Source organism: Microtus ochrogaster, chromosome 6 (assembly GCF_000317375.1).
Source record: "Microtus ochrogaster isolate Prairie Vole_2 chromosome 6, MicOch1.0, whole genome shotgun sequence".
In the NCBI taxonomy this organism is placed as follows: Eukaryota; Metazoa; Chordata; class Mammalia; order Rodentia; family Cricetidae; genus Microtus; species Microtus ochrogaster.
In genome coordinates this window covers 75,396,906-75,415,292 of record NC_022013.1, presented here as the reverse complement: position 1 = coordinate 75,415,292, position 18,387 = coordinate 75,396,906, and the positions used below count along the sequence as shown (strand labels likewise).

General features: G+C 46.7%; 1 protein-coding gene across 5 annotated transcripts in view; it reads left to right on the top strand.

Moving 5' to 3' along the window:
• Kcnk2 (potassium two pore domain channel subfamily K member 2) overlaps positions 1-18,387 on the top strand; it is a 189,412-nt gene that overhangs the window by 65,372 nt on the left and 105,653 nt on the right. For 3 of the 5 annotated variants that reach the window (XM_026779815.1, XM_005348857.2, XM_013346957.2), the window contains exon 2: positions 3,153-3,463. In XM_026779815.1, the coding sequence (XP_026635616.1) occupies positions 3,153-3,463 (311 nt within the window). Of the gene's footprint in view, positions 1-6; positions 99-199; positions 313-3,152; positions 3,464-18,387 lie in introns of those variants that run through there. The other 2 variants (XM_026779816.1, XM_026779813.1) reach the window with 2 other exon arrangements.

The following is an 18,387-nucleotide window of genomic DNA, read 5'->3' as shown; positions in this document are numbered from 1 at the left end:
CCCCGCCTCCAGCACCGCTCTCCCCACCTTGTAAAACAAAGCCGGGGAAAATGCCTGCCCGTGCAGCTCGGAGCGCGCAGCCCATCTTGGAATAAGGAGTGAGTACAATGGCGTGTTGGTAAAAAAAAAAAAAAGAAAGAAAGAAAGAAAGAAAGAAAGAAAGAAAGAAAGAAAGAAAGAAAGAAAGAAAAGAGAGAGAAAGAAAAAATAAAACCATCACGTCTGTGTTAAAAAAAAAAAAAAAACATTTGAATGCTGCATGCCTCATGCTTGCCAGCGCCTCGAGGGAGAGACCCGGCTATACCGCAGGAGGTGAGACCCCCGGGCACCCACCCCAGCCGCGCGCTCTCCGGGGAGGGCGGCGCAGGTTCCGTGGCTCCTCATTTTCCTTTCCATTCCGTGGGTTGGATGTGATCCGGGCTTGGCGCTCAACCCCAGCCCGGATCCTCTCCTGGCCCCGTCTTCTGCTCTTCAGCCGGTGCCTAGGTGTTTTTGCGTTTGCCTCCCTTGGGTGTAGATTTGGCGCATCTTAAGACAGTTTCTAGAGAGGAGGGTCAGCCCTGGAGAGTAATCCGCAGGCAGGTTGCACGGTGGCCTTAATCACACTTGTTGCCCATTGCATGGAGGACACGCACTGGTGCTGGGGGAGATAAAATAAAAAGCTCGCTTCTGCTGCTGTTTGCGGGGGAGGGGGGGTGCACTAGAGGCCAGCGCAAGAGGTGTACGCTGGGTGAGGACTCCAGACCAGGAGTGCGCTGAGAACGCTGGAGGAGGGGAGAGGTAGTGATGGTGTTGAGGGTGTGTGAGCAGCCAGCTTCTTGTCCTCTGCACTATCACCAAAAGGTGGAGGTGAGGAACTCCACAGTGCCTACCTAGCTGGGGAGGAAAGGGTGCATTTTGCTTTCTGCTTGTTTTAAATATTTATTTTGTAATCTACCAGTTTCTGTCCACTCAGTCTGCCAATTGTGCATTATATATTTCTGCTAATTAAATATAAGGCCACAGCTTAAAAGAATTAAACTCCTTCAGGAAATTTATCAGCCTAACACACACACACACACACACACACACACACACACACACACACGGAGAGAGAGGTGGGGGAGAGAGAAATACCTAATATTACCATATTTGTGCTCTCTCTCTCTCTCTCTCTGTCTCTCTCTGTCTCTGTCTCTGTCTTTCACTCTCTCTTAAGGTGTATCATGACAATATCTTGGTGGGATTTCAGGCTGGAGCTGGGTAAAGGGTGGTGGTTTATAATTCTCTCAATCAGAAAGCTGCCCTAGGGTGAAAAATCAGTGCCCTGGGGTGGGGGTAGGGATAGGACTTTCTGGTTAAAGAGGTGGTGCAGTATCTCTCTGTTGTGTTCTGTTTTTTAAGTCAAAAGATGGCTCAATTTTAGATTTTCTTTTTCAGGCAGATTCTGAGGGGCAGAGACAGGGTGGGGAGGGCTGGAGCCGCTACAGGTGATAGTGATCTTGGACTGCAGCAAGCACACTTCTATCAGATTGTAAAAATCCGAACAGTTAACACCTGCTGAAGGGCTTCTTTTGAGTGGCATCACCCTTACCAACATAGGAAAGGTACTTTCCAGTCGGTGACTTTATTCAGAACAGGTGCCTGGGTGGCGAAGGAGGCGCTCACACTTGTAGGTGGAGGGTTGAACCTCGCTTAGGGAGCTGGTGAGGACCCTCTGGAGTCCCCATGAAGAGCTGCTGCCGGTGTTGGGGGGGTGCTGTATCCCCATGTCTGCTCTGATTTCATCTCTTCAAAGTCAGAACTTCCCATGAGCTTGGCTGCTTGAGACAATCCCATCATCTGCCTTCATTTCACAGGCCCCCCCCTTAGTCTAGTGCATCAGATAGCTTTGTTTTTGTGTCTTTTTGATGGGCAACTGGAGATGTACTTACTTTAGGATCTCACTCTGTGGTAGCCTACATTTACACACAGGGTTAGAGAAGACAGGCTAGGTAGCTGCGTGTAAACTGCTGCTCTTTACGAATCCTAAAGTAACTAGTATTCTAGAGTAGTTTCAGAAGCTGTAGGGTGCAATTCCATAGGGATTTTCATTGGCATATTGAAAAGTAAATTGTAGGTTATGTTATCATTTTATGAAACCTATATTATACACATGGCAGCAATCTGGCTTTCTTTTATAAGTGATTCGTGTTGGTGTTTAAGCCTCCATTTCTTTGACCATTCTGTTAAACCATATTAGTCCACTCTTGCCGCCCCAATCAAATGTTCGGTGGTGGATGGCTTATTTTTCCCATCCTCAAGTGGCCATCAAGTAGCTTTTGTATTTTCTAAAATGAAACCCATTAATGATGATTTTGAAGAGCTTGGATAAATAATAGATGGACTTGAAGTCACCTCTCAGTATCTGGGAGCTCTAATGGGGCAATTAGCCTTGGGCAGAGCATGGTGGATCTAGGGCGTGAGCCAACCTGCTAGGTTTCTTGCTTCTTGCTTTTGCTGGAGCCGTAGAGGGACTTGGTTCGGTCTTGGCTGTCGTGGCTCAAGAGTTATCAATAACTTTTGTGTTTTAAACATACCAGCGACGGCAGAGTATTTCCCAATGTGTTCACTTTGGAAGATGGGCTAAGTGGTGCGTTCCCAGCATACAAATAGGAAGGCTGTTTGAACCATACTGATCACCATCCCCTGACTGTAAGAATTTTGAAAACCCAAGTAGCGAGCATTCTTTACTCTGATTGCTTACAGCATAAAGGTCTGATGTGCAGGAGTGAGCCATGAGCCTTCCTCGTGATCAGAGATCCTGTTTAGTACCATCAGACCTTGGGAGCTCAGGACATCTTCACTGGCATATACATAATCACGGGCAGAAACAAATCTTGGAATTAATGAGGAACCCCCCTCAGGCATTCTTTTATTTTAACTTCTTGGTCTGACCCATGTTTTTTTTCCATCCACCTGGCACGCCAATGGCAGCAGAGAGCAGAAGCCCTGCCCCCTCCCTTGAACCTATAAATGGTCTGGAAGTGTTTAGAAAAGGCTGCTGGGTGAGGTTCTTCAGCTCCCATTAGGAGAGTGCCTGGGTCGGCCAGCCCCGGCTGACCCCTAAAGAAGCAGCTAGCCCCTTGCATCCAGACTCCTCTAGCCTAACCCAAATTCTCTGTTGTTGTCAGTGGCGGCCCCTGACTTGCTGGATCCCAAGTCTGCTGCTCAGAACTCCAAACCGAGGCTCTCCTTCTCCGCCAAACCCACCGTGCTTGCTTCCCGCGTGGAGAGTGACACGGCCATTAATGTTATGAAATGGAAGACGGTCTCCACGATTTTCCTGGTGGTTGTCCTCTACCTGATCATTGGAGCCACTGTGTTCAAGGCGCTGGAGCAGCCTCAGGAGATTTCCCAGAGGACCACCATCGTGATCCAGAAACAGACCTTCATAACCGAGCATGCCTGCGTCAACTCCACCGAACTGGACGAGCTCATCCAGGTAAGGGCTCCAGATGAGCTGGGCTTCATTTCTCCCTAAGGGGAAGAAAAGACTAGAGCACTAGGGTGGACCTCATGGTCCCTGAGAGCATGGAGCGCCTTCCCCGATGTCTTCATTTCCTCCACTGCCCCTACCTTCTTATCTCTTACTTCTCCTACTTGCTCTCCCCCTTCCTACTCTTTTCTACTTCGTTGTTCTTTTCCTTGTCTTAGAACTGACAGGGGCTTACTCGTGATTATGAAGGCCGTTGCCCACAGAGAAGTATTGGTTTGAGAAAGCGGTAGAGATTTTAACCTGGGCCGTGGCCCTCACCTCTTACGGAGACTGGCCTGTGGAGATGGGCCTTGAGATGGGCCTTCTACACTGTGAACAAGAGGTCCCCCAATTCTCTAGGCTCCTTGGAGTATAGCTTCATTAAATGCTTGTTTCTTCTTTGAATCTCAGCTAAGAGCAGCTCACTACTGCACAGAAAAGGAAAGTTTATGAAGAAGAGCGGCAGTGTTAATCTAAAACAGCCGGGTACTATCCTTACGGTGAAGCATGTTTTAAGCATTGACCTCCCCAGATGATGTGTGACTGAATTATGTTTCTCAGACATGGCCACAATTTGGCTGTAGGTTTCTTTGGCGTAAAACAGGGGTCTTAGGTGACAGGAACCCTTCGGATCCTCTTACCAGGGGATTTGCTGGCTGTGGGAAACGTTCTCATCGTGTACACATTTATTTTCCTAGACAGCTTGCTCTTTCTTGCTTGGTTTGATTCAAATTGGACTGAAAGTGATCTCTGAGTCATCATTTGAGTGTGTTTTTCCTCGTTTTGTGTCTGGGTTTTTATATCACTTGAATGAGTTGGGATAATAGATTTAGAGATTTTATTATTGGATATAATCCCGTGTTTTTGTAGGACCTTTGCCCTAGTTTTTTCTCATTCTTCTCAGCCTGCGAAGGAGCCGTAGCCTTGTCCACACACGACTGACAGTTGTCAGGGCTGTTGTCATCTGATCCTGAACCCGTTGGGATCCCGTCACCATCAGGCGTTGCTGCCTCTCTCCCATTTAACTTAAGATTTTGTTCGTTTTTGTTTCACTTTTAAACTGCCACACTCTTAAGTTCTTAGAACATTCTTCACACGCTCACACACCAAGTTCTCTGTTACCTTTAGATAATGGTGGATAATGGTGGCATGTCCTACATCAGCAGACATTGCAACAGCCAACTCACTAATCCTTTGTCTTGGTTACCCCTGTCCCTGAGCTTAGGCAAGCTCATCCTCCTTTCATTCTTTCTTGGTGCCAACTAACCCCCACCCCTGAGGTGCTGCAAGTCTTTAAAGCAGCCCCACTGATTTTGCTTTTAGAAGCACGGTGCCTGGTTGTGTCAGTGGAGGCCGATGGGAATGCAGCTTGAAGCCTCCGCTCTGGGTTCAGATAGGATCTGTGTGAGCCCCTTACCAAAGCATCTTCAGGAATAAGCATTTTTTCCCTTTAAGACCCAAATGATCTCTTGGAATGGTGGGTGAGAGACTTGCCATTCAGTAAGTGATGAGCACCAAGGATCCCCCTCCTGCAGTAGTGAGGGGCAGGGAGAACACTGGGCTTGTTTGTAGTGGTTATTTCCCCTCCTCATCCCTTTGTTGGGCTGTAGCTGTTGATTCAGGTAACTTCACCTTCAGAGCTGGTACCACGTGCGATTGGTCTTGGGCAGGGAAAGGAAAAGGATCGTGCTGGTTGTTGGAGGAAGCTCAGTGTGGATTTGAGAATGATCTCACTGTCCGACTCTACCCAGAACTCCCATGATAACCTGTAGGTCATGGCAAATGGGGCAGTCTAGTGGTGAATACAGCTTATTTCTTTACACATTGTTTTTCTTTTGAGTAGACAGAGCTCAAAATATGACCTACTTTTCTCATTTCTGTTCTGCAAGCTCCATCCATTTTAGCCTTATGACTAAGCACAGCTGATTGAGTGTCATTGCTCTTTAAACAATTTTGCTCTTTAAACAATTCTAAAAACAATTTTGCGTTCCATCATTTTTTGGTGTAGAAGTTGCCTATTATTTATCATCATTTCTTATCTTTGTAACTTAATGTATTTCAGTACATTTCCCCTTTGAATATGTATATTTTTAATACAAAAATCCAATGTTCAGGCTTCAAGGATCAAGCTAAGGGTAAATGAAACTATGGTCATTTATGAGAATAGCATCCTACCCATACAGCTCCAGTATCTGGCATCTCCCCATCCTTACTTCCCAACGACTTTACCCTTAAAGCCCCGTGAGTGGGTCTACTGGACAGTAACATCACAGCAATGTGGGTTGGGAAATTAGACAGGGCAAGTCCAGGTGATTTGCCTGCTGACATCATGGGGGGGAGGGTCCAGTCTGCAGAGTGTGGTCTGGCATCCATACTAGAAGGCTCTGCTATCTAGGGAGCTTTATCTTCCTGCAGTGTGGGAGGCAGAAAGAGTGGAAGTGGACAGCAGTTCATCCTGCTGTTTGTGAGAAGGAACAGTGTTCGATACAATGAAGCTGTCCTGGTCTCTAGATTATTACCAGACACCTGACTTCAGGCTGTGTTGATGAGGATGGGATGAGGGAGATGGAGGAACAGCAAGGCAGACGGCAGCCTCCAGTGCTTCTGTGCTAGCTACTTGTGCATCTGTACGATTCCCGTTAATTCCATAATGACGTGTTCAGTCAATCAGCCAGCTTTTCAACAAGATTGGCAGAGGTGCTGGACACAAAGTATCATGACAAATGTCTTTCCTGGGCTGGGATTTGAGAACAGAGAAGGTATCTGCTTCTGTGTCGGTTCAATTAGTGTGTTGTCACTACAGAAACACACAGGAAAGCTCTGCTGAGTGTTAGACTCACAAATGTTGCCACCAGACAGAAGTCAGTGAACAACCACGAGGTGTGTACATTGTTCTAACTTTTTTATAGTCTTTAGCTCATATAATTCTCATCACTGTTCAACCTAATCATCTATAAATCACTTTTGTAGGAACTGAAGCAGGCGCGTGCTAAATGGTAGAGCTTTAATTAAAACCCAAGTGGGCAGACTCAAGAATGTGTGCACTGACTTCCTGTGTTTACTGCTTTTTTAAAACCCTTTAATAAACGTTTTCTTGGAAGTGCTCTGGTAATCTGTGCATTAGGGTGTAGTAAATGTGAAATTATCATCTCCATACACAGTGATGTGTGTTACATGTCTGTGTCTCTAACCTGGTGAGTGCATTGGCTAGATTTCAATGTTCCTTCCAGGCAACAGGACTCTTACCAGTGTTCTGTTTGAATGCCATAAATCAGTAGACGCAAGGTTATATCAGACACGCCTCACCTTCAGACTAGCTATTCCATGTTTAATGAATCAACTTTGGAATTTAGAATGTGTTGCAAAATCTATGACCTGTGCATTAGTAACAAACAAAGGTGTTTGTCCTCTAGTGTCTAGCTGAAGTCCCACTCCATGAGACCTAGGTAGGGAAGATATTCTCCCCTATTATGGGATAAAGAACCGTCAGATTTTTATGATGATATTCAGTGACCTCAGTCAAGATATTTGGTATCTCCATTGGGACAGTGCTGAATTATCTTTGCACAATTCCTTCCTTGCTGTTTAGCTCTTTCGTGGGTGTTTATGGGGTATCCCCATTGGGTTGACTTCTCTGCTAGGTATTTAGCCAAATAAAATAACAGCAGAAAAGCATGGCTTCTCTTAAGCTACCCACTCCTGCATAGTCAAACAGGGACAGTCACTTTAGAAATAGTTACATTAGAAATGCCTACAGATCAGAGTTAGGAATGCTCAAAATTGGAATACTAAGGAAGAAATAATCACTTAATGATAGAGAGAGACACGGAAGAGGTAAAGAGAGGCTGCATGAGGGGGAAGAAAGGAGATCAGAGGAGTCCCAGCAGGCATGATGTAGCAGAAGAGTTAGCTAGACAAGAGGCATAGGGCCATGAGCAGGCTCTGCAGCACTGACCAGTCCTTATCATTCCACAGCAGGGAGGTGGCTTCCATCCTAGCCTTGCCCACCCTCTGGAGTGGATGAGCCTGGCTGGGTACCTGGGTGTGTCTGAAAAGATGCTAGGAGCTACAGGGTCTGAATGTACTACCTCAAGATATAGCTAGCTCTGGACTTTTAAGATAAGCAAATGTTATTTTTTATTTTGTTGTGTTAATATATTAACTGAATAGTATGTATTCATTTACAAATGGCTTTTCGAATGCCCACCATGTAAGGAGAGCTCTGAAACACATGGAGATTACAGGGTGAAGATTCTTGCCCTCTGTGAGCCTCTATTCTGCTGGGGGTGGGCTGGCGTGATCATCCATGGTGGTAGGGTTCCGGAAGAGCCAAGCGGAAACGCTGAGGATGAACTGTGAATAAGGTCACTGTGAACCACCACGGATGTGGATGTGGTGATTTGGGATGAGGAGGCAAACCTGTGTCAGGTCTGGAGTAGCCCTTCGGCAGGGGGCTGACCATACGCAAAAGCCCTGACGGAGGTGGGAGAAACTGCCAGGGGGCTGAGGGGCACTGGAGAAGACAATGTTGGGCGGGGTATGGGGACTGCCCTAGTTCCATTTCTGTTATAAATTATCCCAACAATAAGCAAATTGGGGGAGAAATGGTTTATTTTAGCTTATGCTTCCAGGTTGCAGCCCATCGCTGTGGAGGGGTCACAGCAGCAGCGGCTGAAGCAGCGGGTTCCATCACATCTACAGTCAGAGGCAGAATGCCATCACGGCGTTCTTGCTCCCTGCTCGGCTGGCTTTCCCATTCTCATACAGTCTGGGTACTGTGTCCCCCACCTTCACACTGGGCCATCTCACTTCAGTTACACAGGCTCCCATAGCCCTGCCAGGGGCTAATCTGACCTTGATCATCTCTTCTTTCCAGATGACTCTCTGTTGTTTGAAGCTGGCAATTAAAACTAACCTTCCCAGGGACCGGGCCATATCTAGCTTCTTAAGTTAAACAGGAGGATCCTGTGTCTTTGCTTGCTCAGGCTTGGGTTCTGGCAGCCCCTCCCCAGCCTTTGCCTTAGCCCACTGTTCAGTCAGCAGGAGCAGAGCAACTCTACTGGGAGATGTTTGCAGTAGCAATCTCGAGACACCGTCAGATTCTGGGTAGATTTGGAAGGAGAGTGAGGTAGAGCTGACACACTGACGGGTTAAGTGTGCAGTGGGCAAGAGATAACCATACCCTGGCTCACTGAATCCCAAGGAATTAAAAGAAGATGACTCCTTTCCATTCAAGTGGGAAATGAGTGGGAATTGCCAGGATGGGGGATTTTGTCCTGGATAGAGTCGGGCAAGCTTTGGTTACTGAAGGTCTCTGAGCACCAGATTGCAGTGTTTGCAGAGCCACAGTGTCTTGGAGGAAAACAGTGTACTACAAAGTAGCACTCAAATGAAACAAAACCCCACAATCTGGAGAGGCTGGCTGCCAGCACCAGATATCCTCCCAAGAGGCCCTATACAAGACACTTCTGTCTTGAATCCTGGGCACTAATGTGCCTTCGAGCGTTTTTGTCAGCTGGGGTTCCTCCCCACGCCCAGCCACGTTTTCTTTTCCATCGCAGCCACAGAGACAGAGTCCTCTGAGAGTCTCACTGAAACCAAGTGTTTATCTAGACACAACAGTGAGGAGAGGATGCTAGCCTTCCTGGAAGGAACCTGCCACGATCATGTTGCTAGTTGCTTTCTATTGTCAACTTGATCCCATGCACAATCACCCAGGAAGAGTGTCTCAGTGAGAGATTAGTTACACTGGGTATGCCTGTGGGTGATTGTCTCCGTGGCCTTGATTGATGTAGTAAGACCCAGCCCACCATGGGTGGCAACATTCCCTAGGACAGGAGTCCTGAGATCTGTTAGTGGAGATTTTGGGCTCAGCGCTAGACACTGTAGCTCGTCCCCTCAGTTCCGACTGCAAATGTAATTAGTTACTTATCCTTCCTGTCATTGTGGTTTCCCCACGAGAGACTGCAACCTCGAATTCATTGTGAGCTGAATAAAACCTCTGTCCTTAAGTTATTTATTTATTATTATTTTTACTTTACATATAAGTGTTTTGCCTACATGCATGTATGTTTACTCTGGGTGTCCAGTGCCCATGGAATCCAGGAGAGGGTTTCAGAGCCCAAGAAACTGGAGATACAAATGCTTGTGAGCTACCATGTCAGTGCTGGGAACTGAACCTGGTTCTTCTGCAAGAGTAATAAATGTTCCATCATGTTCTCTGTTCTTAGTGGAAAACCTATTCTTGAATTCACGCCCAGACCACAGGTCCATGCTGCCTCGACGTTCAGGATGAAAAGAGTAAAACATAAATAGCTTTTTCTTTAGTATCAGAGAGCAGTGAAGATGGTCCTGTGGCTTGTTTGCTAACAGTACTTAAGTTTTTATTATCAAACGTGAAAGTAGTTGTTAGAAAAGGATTTTACCTTTACAGAATATAAAATATGGTTACTTAGGTAGTCAGGTCGAAGACTTAGAAATGTACTATGTAAGTATTAGATATTGATAAAATATGGAAACAGATGTGGTTAAAAAGACTGCCATCAAATAACATTTTAGGATGTAATTTGATGGATGGAATAGTCGTTTGGGATTGGGGAAATTATTCTGCATGGTTAGTGTACCATATAGCTTTCATTGACTTTAAAGACACTTGGGAAGTGCAGCCAGACACTCAGTGATGGCTGTCCTGTATGGGTCCTTTATGATAACTATGTTAAGGGATCTAGAATTTATAGTTGTGCCTTTTCTGTTTGCATTCTGTCTCTTGTCCTGGTTAGATTTTTGTCAACTTGGCACAAGCTCGGGTCATCGGGAAGAGGGAACCTCAGCTGGGAAATGCCTTCATCAATTTGGCCTCTAGGCAAGTCTGTGGGGCGTTTTTCTTGGTTAGTGATTGGTATGGGAGGGCCCAGCTCACTCTGGGTATTATCATCCCTGGGAAGGTGATCCAGTGTGGTATAAGAAAGAGTCTAGTAAGCCATGGAGAGCAAGCCAGTAAGCAGTGTCCCCCCATGGCCTTTGCTTTAGTTCCTGCCCCCGGTTCCTCCATGAGCTCCTGACCATAAACTGTAGAGTAAACCCTTCCTTCATCAAGTTGTTTTGGGTCACGGTATTTATCATAGCACTATCCACCTTAAGTGAGTTATTTCATTATTAATTCCCTCATCTAGTCATTCACATTGCAACTCATATTTATAAAATGAAGAAATGGAGACAACGTGCCCTCTCTCTCTCTCTCTCTCTCTCTCTCTCTCTCTCTCTCTCTCTCTCTCTCTCTCTCTCTCTGGAAGAGGCAAACTGGCCCCTGGGTCAGATTCTCCTTGTGACCTGTCCCTGGGCTTACCTCTCAGAGAGTGATGTTGGAGTATGGGCCACCCTATGCCTGCTGCATGCAGACCTGTGTTGATAATTCTCAATGCAAGTCACTTATGACTTATAACTCAGCCACAGAGACTGAGTTACACAGAGGTCTGGAGGCTCAGGGCACCATCTAACTTCTGGTGAGGCCCTTGCTGGCTGCGTGTACAACAGCACACAGTAGTGATAGGCACATGTGTGTGTGTGAGAGAGGGAGGGAAGGGCAGGGGAGGGAGAAAGGGAGGAGACCCAGGGGCAGAAGAAAGCTAGAGGGAAACAGGAAGGGTTAGGCTTTTCTTGGGTGACTCCAGAGAGATTAGAGAGAACTTCATCAATCTCCCCTACAAGTGTAGCTTGATTAATAAAAACCCAGAGGTTTTTATTAAGGTTTAGCCATAAGGTCAGAAAGCCAAAAACAGTAAGTCACTGGTTCTTACCTGTACCTCAGTTCAAAATGATGATCCTGCCTCCAGTAATCATCAGAAATGAGACTGTCTGAGAGCTGTCTCCTCCCATCTTATAGTCTTCTTTAGGCTAGGGCTGGGATTAAAGGCATGCACCACTACCACCCAGTTTCTATGGCAAACTAGTGTGGCTACTGGGATTAAAGGTGTGTGCCACCACTGGCTGGTCTGTAACGCTGGCCAATGTGGCTGTTTTACAGTCGGATCTTCAGACAAGCTTTATTTATTAAAATACAAATGGAATATTACAGAGGCAGTGCCCTCAGCCCTCAGCCATAAATGCTATCCGCTGCTCCCCTACCACCTTGACAGTGGAAACTTAACCTCTCATACAAGGGCTTTTGGGACAGGGAGAGGGGAACCAAGCCCGTATTACAGCAGATTCAACAGCTGTTCATCCCAAGACGGCGCCTTTGAAAACATATCTTCAGGCCTATTCCGCAGGTGTGTCCACCAAGAAAAAAGCTTTCCATCATTGTCCTCCCATTTCAGACAAGTAAACTGAGGCACAGAGTGTTCAAAGCCAGCCCCTTCAGCCCCTTTCATCTGGAGATGTTGCTAGGAAACACTGACCTGTCAATCTGGAGACTCGATGCTCCTTCCCTAGAAGGTACCTGTCATTGTCGCCTTCACACCCCGGTTTTCCTCTTACCCCACCCTGCAGAACAGAGCAAGGTTTGTGGGCTGTGCCTTTAGGACCAGGGCCCTTCACATCAAGTCCTTGGAGGACTGTAAACACAGGGCACAATGCACAGGGCAGCGGCACGTTTCCTACTGTCCCAGCAAAGAGTGGCAGGGCAGTGGGGACACTCAGCAGGTCTTCAGGTCTGAAGGCAAGTGCAAACTCATGGAATACCGAGCAAGGAGTAAGGGCACAGAAAGGCAGGGCACAGAAGGGGTGGGTGCAGGGTTCCTCAGAGAGTTTGTAGTTGATCCCAGGCATGTGGAGGCAGAGCCAGAGGCGGGGCTCCGGGAGTCAATCTCTCAGTGGATTCTTACCAAGAAGGAAGGAAAAGTAGGCAGGAGAGCTGTGAGGACATAAAGGTCAAAGTCCCAACCGTGCGATTACGGCCCTTTCCCTCTCCGTTCGCATTTCTACTCTTCACAGAGTCACGTAAGTTCTTTTACAAACCTCGGGCGAGTTATCAAAAGCAAAATGTCAGCAATAGCTGCAGGGTTGCCGTGACCTGTTTCAGCACAGAAATACAAGTAGGGTGCCCAGGGTTATGTGTGCACACATGCTCTGTGTCGTGTACATGGCTCTACACGGGTGCCTGCCATGTTTCCGGCTCATTTGTCCTTTTTCTGTCACAGTGGGGATGATCGTGGGGTAGTATAAGTCCAACTTTTACTTATCTGTTTATGTGCTTGGTGATGGACTTTGGCATGTGTTGAACACAGGTTTTACCAGTGAGCTACACTGAGGAATCCAACAGTAGCTGTTGGCTGGCAGAGGCACCCTAAGGTGCCTCATGGTGGGAACCGTTTGACTGACACGTGTCGTGTGTGGACACAGAGACAACCTGGGGTGTAATTCCTAAGGAGCTGTCTACTTTGTGGCTTGAAACAGGGCCCCTTATTAGCTTGCAACCGTTCACACAGGCCATCTTGGCTGCCCAGTAAGCCCAGGGAGTCCATCAATACTAGAACCACAAGCATTTGCGACTCTCTGACTTTTTGATGTGTGCTCTGGTGACCAATCTCAGACCATCATGGTTCCAAGGCAAGCAATTTACCAACTGAGCCAATGCCTCAGCTCCCAAAGTCACGTGCTTTAAGAGGTAGCACGGTCATAAACAGCATAATATGTTTCTGAGGATCTGTTTAAACATCAGGACAAACCAGAGTAGGGATGTAGGGTTTCTTCAAATAAAGAGAAGTCTCGCCTTTGGTGTCACACTGCCGGGTGCCACATAGGTGGGGCTTAGCAGAGCCATCCCAGGTCGTGTTCCTCGTCTGAACACTTAATCTTTGAAGTCTCATCACCAAAGCAGTGTGCAATTACTAAGAATTAGTTACCTTAGCCCGTGGATGATGATGCAGTCTGACCCGTGGCACAGCCGTGCACAGGCTGAAGATACGATTTCACAGAGGAAATGCATGGAAGAGCTGGAGACGGTGTCCCCACAGCTTCCACGGCACCAAGGACGCATCCATTGAGAGCCACTGTTCCTTTTCCTTTGTTAGGAGTTCCGGACATGTTCTTTCTCCCTGCCTTCCACTCCCCTGTTCCCTCTCCTTCCCTTACTCCTTCCCTCCGTCTCTTTCAACATTTAAGCAGCCGGTGGTTATCTCTGTTTTGTGAGTACGTGTTTATCAAGAAAACTGTGTGTTTGCATCTGGGAGGATATGTTTGTACGTGTTGCCATGTGCCTGTGTGTGTACATTCCTGTGTGTGCCTGTGAGTATATGTTTGCATGTGTTGCTGTGTGCCTAGGTGTGTGCATTCCTGTGTGTGTGTGTGTGTGTGTGTATTGTGCCTGTGAATATATGTGTGCGTTGCCGTGTGCCTGTGTGTGTGCATTCCTGTGTGTGTATGTGTTGGGAGCATCTGGGATTATTTTGATTCTGGGGTCTTGCTGGATTCTTTGCCCTGGTTTCATTGCTAAACTTAAAAAGTCCGTGTGGATGTGACTGGGATTGTGAGGCTCCTCTTTGATACTTGTAAAGTGAACTGTAGAATCTGGGGCAGGCGAAGTGACTACATTTCCCCCAGTTGTTGAGTCCAAGTGGCTCATTTGTGTAAGTGGTGCAGGGAGGAACTGAACCTGTGGCAGCGCCAAGGGCATTTTCTGCTGGCTTCTTTCAGCTCTACAGCTGGGAGCTTCTGCTTTAACTCATGGGGTGCCAGTGGCCCTGCTAGCGTTGCTTCTTGCCTGTCCTTCTGATCTCGTCCTTAGTTTTGTTGTGTCCCTTGATTATTTTGGCTGTCTCTTTTAGGGTCATGTTCTATTCAGTTAAAATTGGCTAGGTGCTAGAGCTATGGGTAGAATTCCAAAGGATCCTAAGTTAGTGCAGGTACAAGGGTGGATTTCTGCTTCCTTTTTCCTTTCCATGCCCCCGCCCCCCCCTCTGTGTGTGTGTGTGTGTGTGTGTGTGTGTGTGTGCATGTGTGTGTGCGCGCTTGCATCCCTGTTGGCCAGCCTGTCTGTGTCATGGCACATGCGCGTATGGAGGTGACTGTCCTCTCCCTCCTCCGTGGGTCTACAGTGATGGAACTCAGGTTATCAGGCTTGGTGACGCTAAGCCCTCGCTCCAGCTTCCCTTCCTTTGTTTATGCTCCTGCTGTCTCTCTAGTCATCTCACCTCCTCTATTTGGCATTGCTGAACTCTTGTCTTAGGGCAGATTCATGGGGTCCAGAGCTGTCTTCTAAGGTAGTTCAGTGATGTTCCACCGGGGGAGATTTGTCTTCGAGTCTATAGTTTTCACCTGAGCAGGATGAAGCCTGCTGTCATTTATGTTTCTCTTTCCTTTGGCTTGTGAGATTTTAATTTTTTTCGTAATGTTTGGCATTTCACCATCTTAAAGACCATGGGGGAGGTCTCTGCAGACTTAGATGTTTCTCAATTTTAATTGAAAATATCATGAACAGGTGTTCAGACACGCCCCTCCCCACATATACACGTATATTATCTGTTACATTTCCCTGTGTTTCTGTTTTTCTTTTCTGAAGCTGGAGATGGGACTCGGGGTTGCACCCAGGCTAAGTGTGCATTTAGGGTCACCCCTTCATTTCTCTCTGATCTTAACCATGATGACCCATCTTTGCCAGTCCGTAGCCCCACGCTCTCGTTAGACACAATCACTCAGAGGGTAGCAGGTTGTCTCTTTATGGCACTTACATGCTGCAGATTGAGCTCCTCCTGTCCCAGGTCACCCTCTCTTGTCACCTTTGGTTGGTGGGTGGACTGTTTCTGTGTAGAGCTCTAAACCACCCTGGGACTGGGGAGACTTGCACACGTTTGAGCTGTTTGTGACTTCTCTGGAGTTTGCCTTAGTTTCTAAGGAAACCGTGACTTCCTTATCATTTATTGTGCTCTTAGGCGAGCGGTTCTAGCTCCCAGCCTGTACAGGTATAGACCGAGGCCAGCGCAGATGCCCTGCCAGGTGAAAAAGTTCATGTTTCTGATATTTGGAGACACATCCAAGGGGGCAGAATTTACTAGAAGTTTATATGTGTGTAATGTATGGTGTGGACTCTGGCAACAGGGCAGTATGAGGATGCCACAGGAGTAGGGTGATACTTGTCACCTCAGTAGATGTAGGGCACACTGTAGGCTTCAATTCTCACACTGTCCCTTAGTCAGGTCCCACTATGGTGTCTCGGCTACTCCAGACGCCTACAGTGATGCACCTGTTCTCCCTGTTTTGCTAAAGCTCTCGTGGAGGACACAGTGAGACTCATCAATAACTCATAATTGCTAAAACAGGCCATGTTCCATTTGGGCAGATAAAGCCTCTTTCCTGTACCCTTTGTTGAGGGCCCGGAGGAGTGACATGAGAGCATGGTGTCCTTCCTAGGATGTTGTCTACTTCAGTACCGCATGATCTAGTGGCTCCAGGGCAGCGGATTCTGAGATTGACGAATAAAGATGAAGCCAGCTCTCTCCTCCTCCACACACTGGTCCTGTTAACTCAGGAGTCTCCAGTCAAGAGTCAGTCTTTGCTGTGGGGTGTCCCCAACATAGTGGCATGTTTGGGATATCCAAATAGATTTCCCAGCCCCACACCTCAAGCGGACGAGAAAAGAAAACTGTAATTATTAGATGCTTTAGTGTTCCTGTATTTTTGATTTCTGTTGGTAAAGGAAGGTCTTTCTTGTTTTCCTCAGACTAGCCAGAGAGAAGCTTGGACAATATGTTCAGCAATGGCAGCAGGTGCCCTCACAGAGGCACTTCAGGTGGCCTTGACTTTGTTGCTGGTTTTGGAAATTCACATTTCTTTTCATAGAAAATAAAAGCTCACATGTGAACCCTAAGGGCTTCAGGGTACAATTCCAACTTCCTGTTCTGCTGAGATAAAATGATGCTATCTTAGAACACCTGTTTCTCCTGACTCTCAGGAGGTCAGCGAATCACGGGCGTTTTCAGTTCATCCCAAACTTTGCCCAAGCCCTCCCGTGCCCAACAAGCTACAGGTAAGTATTCCTGGTCATTGCTAAGTAGAATTGTGTTGGCCGAAGTTACAATAAGTCATTGCTCAGAATCATATTCATGTGATATTGGACATATCCCGAGTGGTATGACCGGCCATAGGTAGACTTTTGGTCTTGTGTGAACACCATACATACAAGAAAGAAAGGGAGTAATGTGTACCATGTTTTGAATTTAAATTATTTGAATATTTAAAGGCACATTGAACATTTTGAATTCTCTTTCTAAAGCCCTGTTCAACAACCTTTTTGCATTTATGCATCGTGTTCAAGACAGCAGATTAGCTGTAAAGGAGAGCCAAGGTAAGATGTTTGCTGTGGCCATCTGCTCATAGAAGGCGAGAAGGAAGATACACATCCATTCCTTGGCTCACGGAGCAGTTCTGAGTTTTGAGAAACCGTCTTCTAGCCATGGAGTGTAATCACTCAGAGTCAGAACTTGTGCCTGTGTGGCTGCTATGCCAGGAAGAGGCTGTAAAAGTCAGCACATTACCACCCGTATGAGGTCATGTCAGGACCCGATAATGCCATGAAGACTGGACAACTGTCGGAAGGGATAGAATGATGGAGGTGGGCCTCTTCTGGAGAGGTCACCCTCTGGAAGCTTCTCTCCAAGGCAGAATTTGGCTGAGAAAGAGCGAAGCATGTGGAGAGCTGGTGGAGGGTGGCTCAGCAAGGGAGGGTGGCCAGGCTAAGTCTGGAGCATCTCTGTCTTGTTTGAGGACTTGTGCCTATATGCTGCTGGGGTGATCAGGTCTCTACTGTGACCAGGGTGGCCTAGCAAAGAAGAGGAGGGAAGGCAAGCCTCATCTCTGTAGGCCTTGGTAACATTGGCTAAGGTTTAATGACAACGGGAAGTAAACAATACAGTTACCATCAGAAAGGAACAGACAATTATGTCATGATTGTCCAGTGAGCAATACGTGGTCCATTGTGGATTTAGTGGAAGTGTGGATTTACTGGAAATATAGTTAGAGAAATGATAATGAGAGTTGGGTTTGTAAAGAATTTTGAAGGATTGGACATGAGAGGGGGACAGATTTTAGGATAACAGGAAGTGAGTGAAATTTCTGGAAGAGATACTGAGGTCACAGGGATATTTCTGGGAAAGAATCCCGGAGGAAGAGGGCAGCTGGCTAGAGTTTGAAGCTGGTAGGAAATGCTGAATTTAATATGTCCAGGATTCCTGAAGAACAAGATAATTTTTATGTGTATAATAACTAGAAATTGTTTTCTGCTGATTCTACGTGGTAGAGTCCTCGCTTTCTTTTTGATTTTCTCATACTAAACTCCAACACTTGTTTGAGATAAAAGACTTACATAGATCTCACCTTTAGGAGCTTATTGTTTAAATGTTCCTGCAGGATGGCCTTTTATGGGCTTGTTACTGTTGTCATGCCACCCCAAGATTATCTTTAATAGATATGGATGTCTTTTCTCTGTTGAGCACATTCCAAGGTCTCACCTTGATGTTCACTTCTGGAAGGTGGGGTATCAGACAGTGACATTTGGCTCTTGATTTGAGCAGGCCTGAAAATCCATTTCATGAGGGTAATTTTAAATAATTTCGTTTAATTAATGTTGTAAAGGATGTTATTTTGTAATAATGCTGTCATTCCCGAGGCCCGTTTTTCTGGGGCAGCTGTTGAGTGCTATTATGCTAATCAGTATTTTTTGACAGGACAGGAACTCAGCTGTGCTGGCTGCATTACTCAGGACGCCTGAGTCACAGGCAGCTGCTGCGTGCGTTCCTGGAGGCATGTGTGTCTCTTAGGTGCTGTGGTCCTTCCCTGATATAACATTACACACCTCAGGCAAGCTTTACATCAGGAAGGTAACGAGAGCTGATCTTACAAAGGAGCCAAACCGAGACGTGTGCCATTGAGTTTGAAAGAAAATGCAGAATACAAGCAAA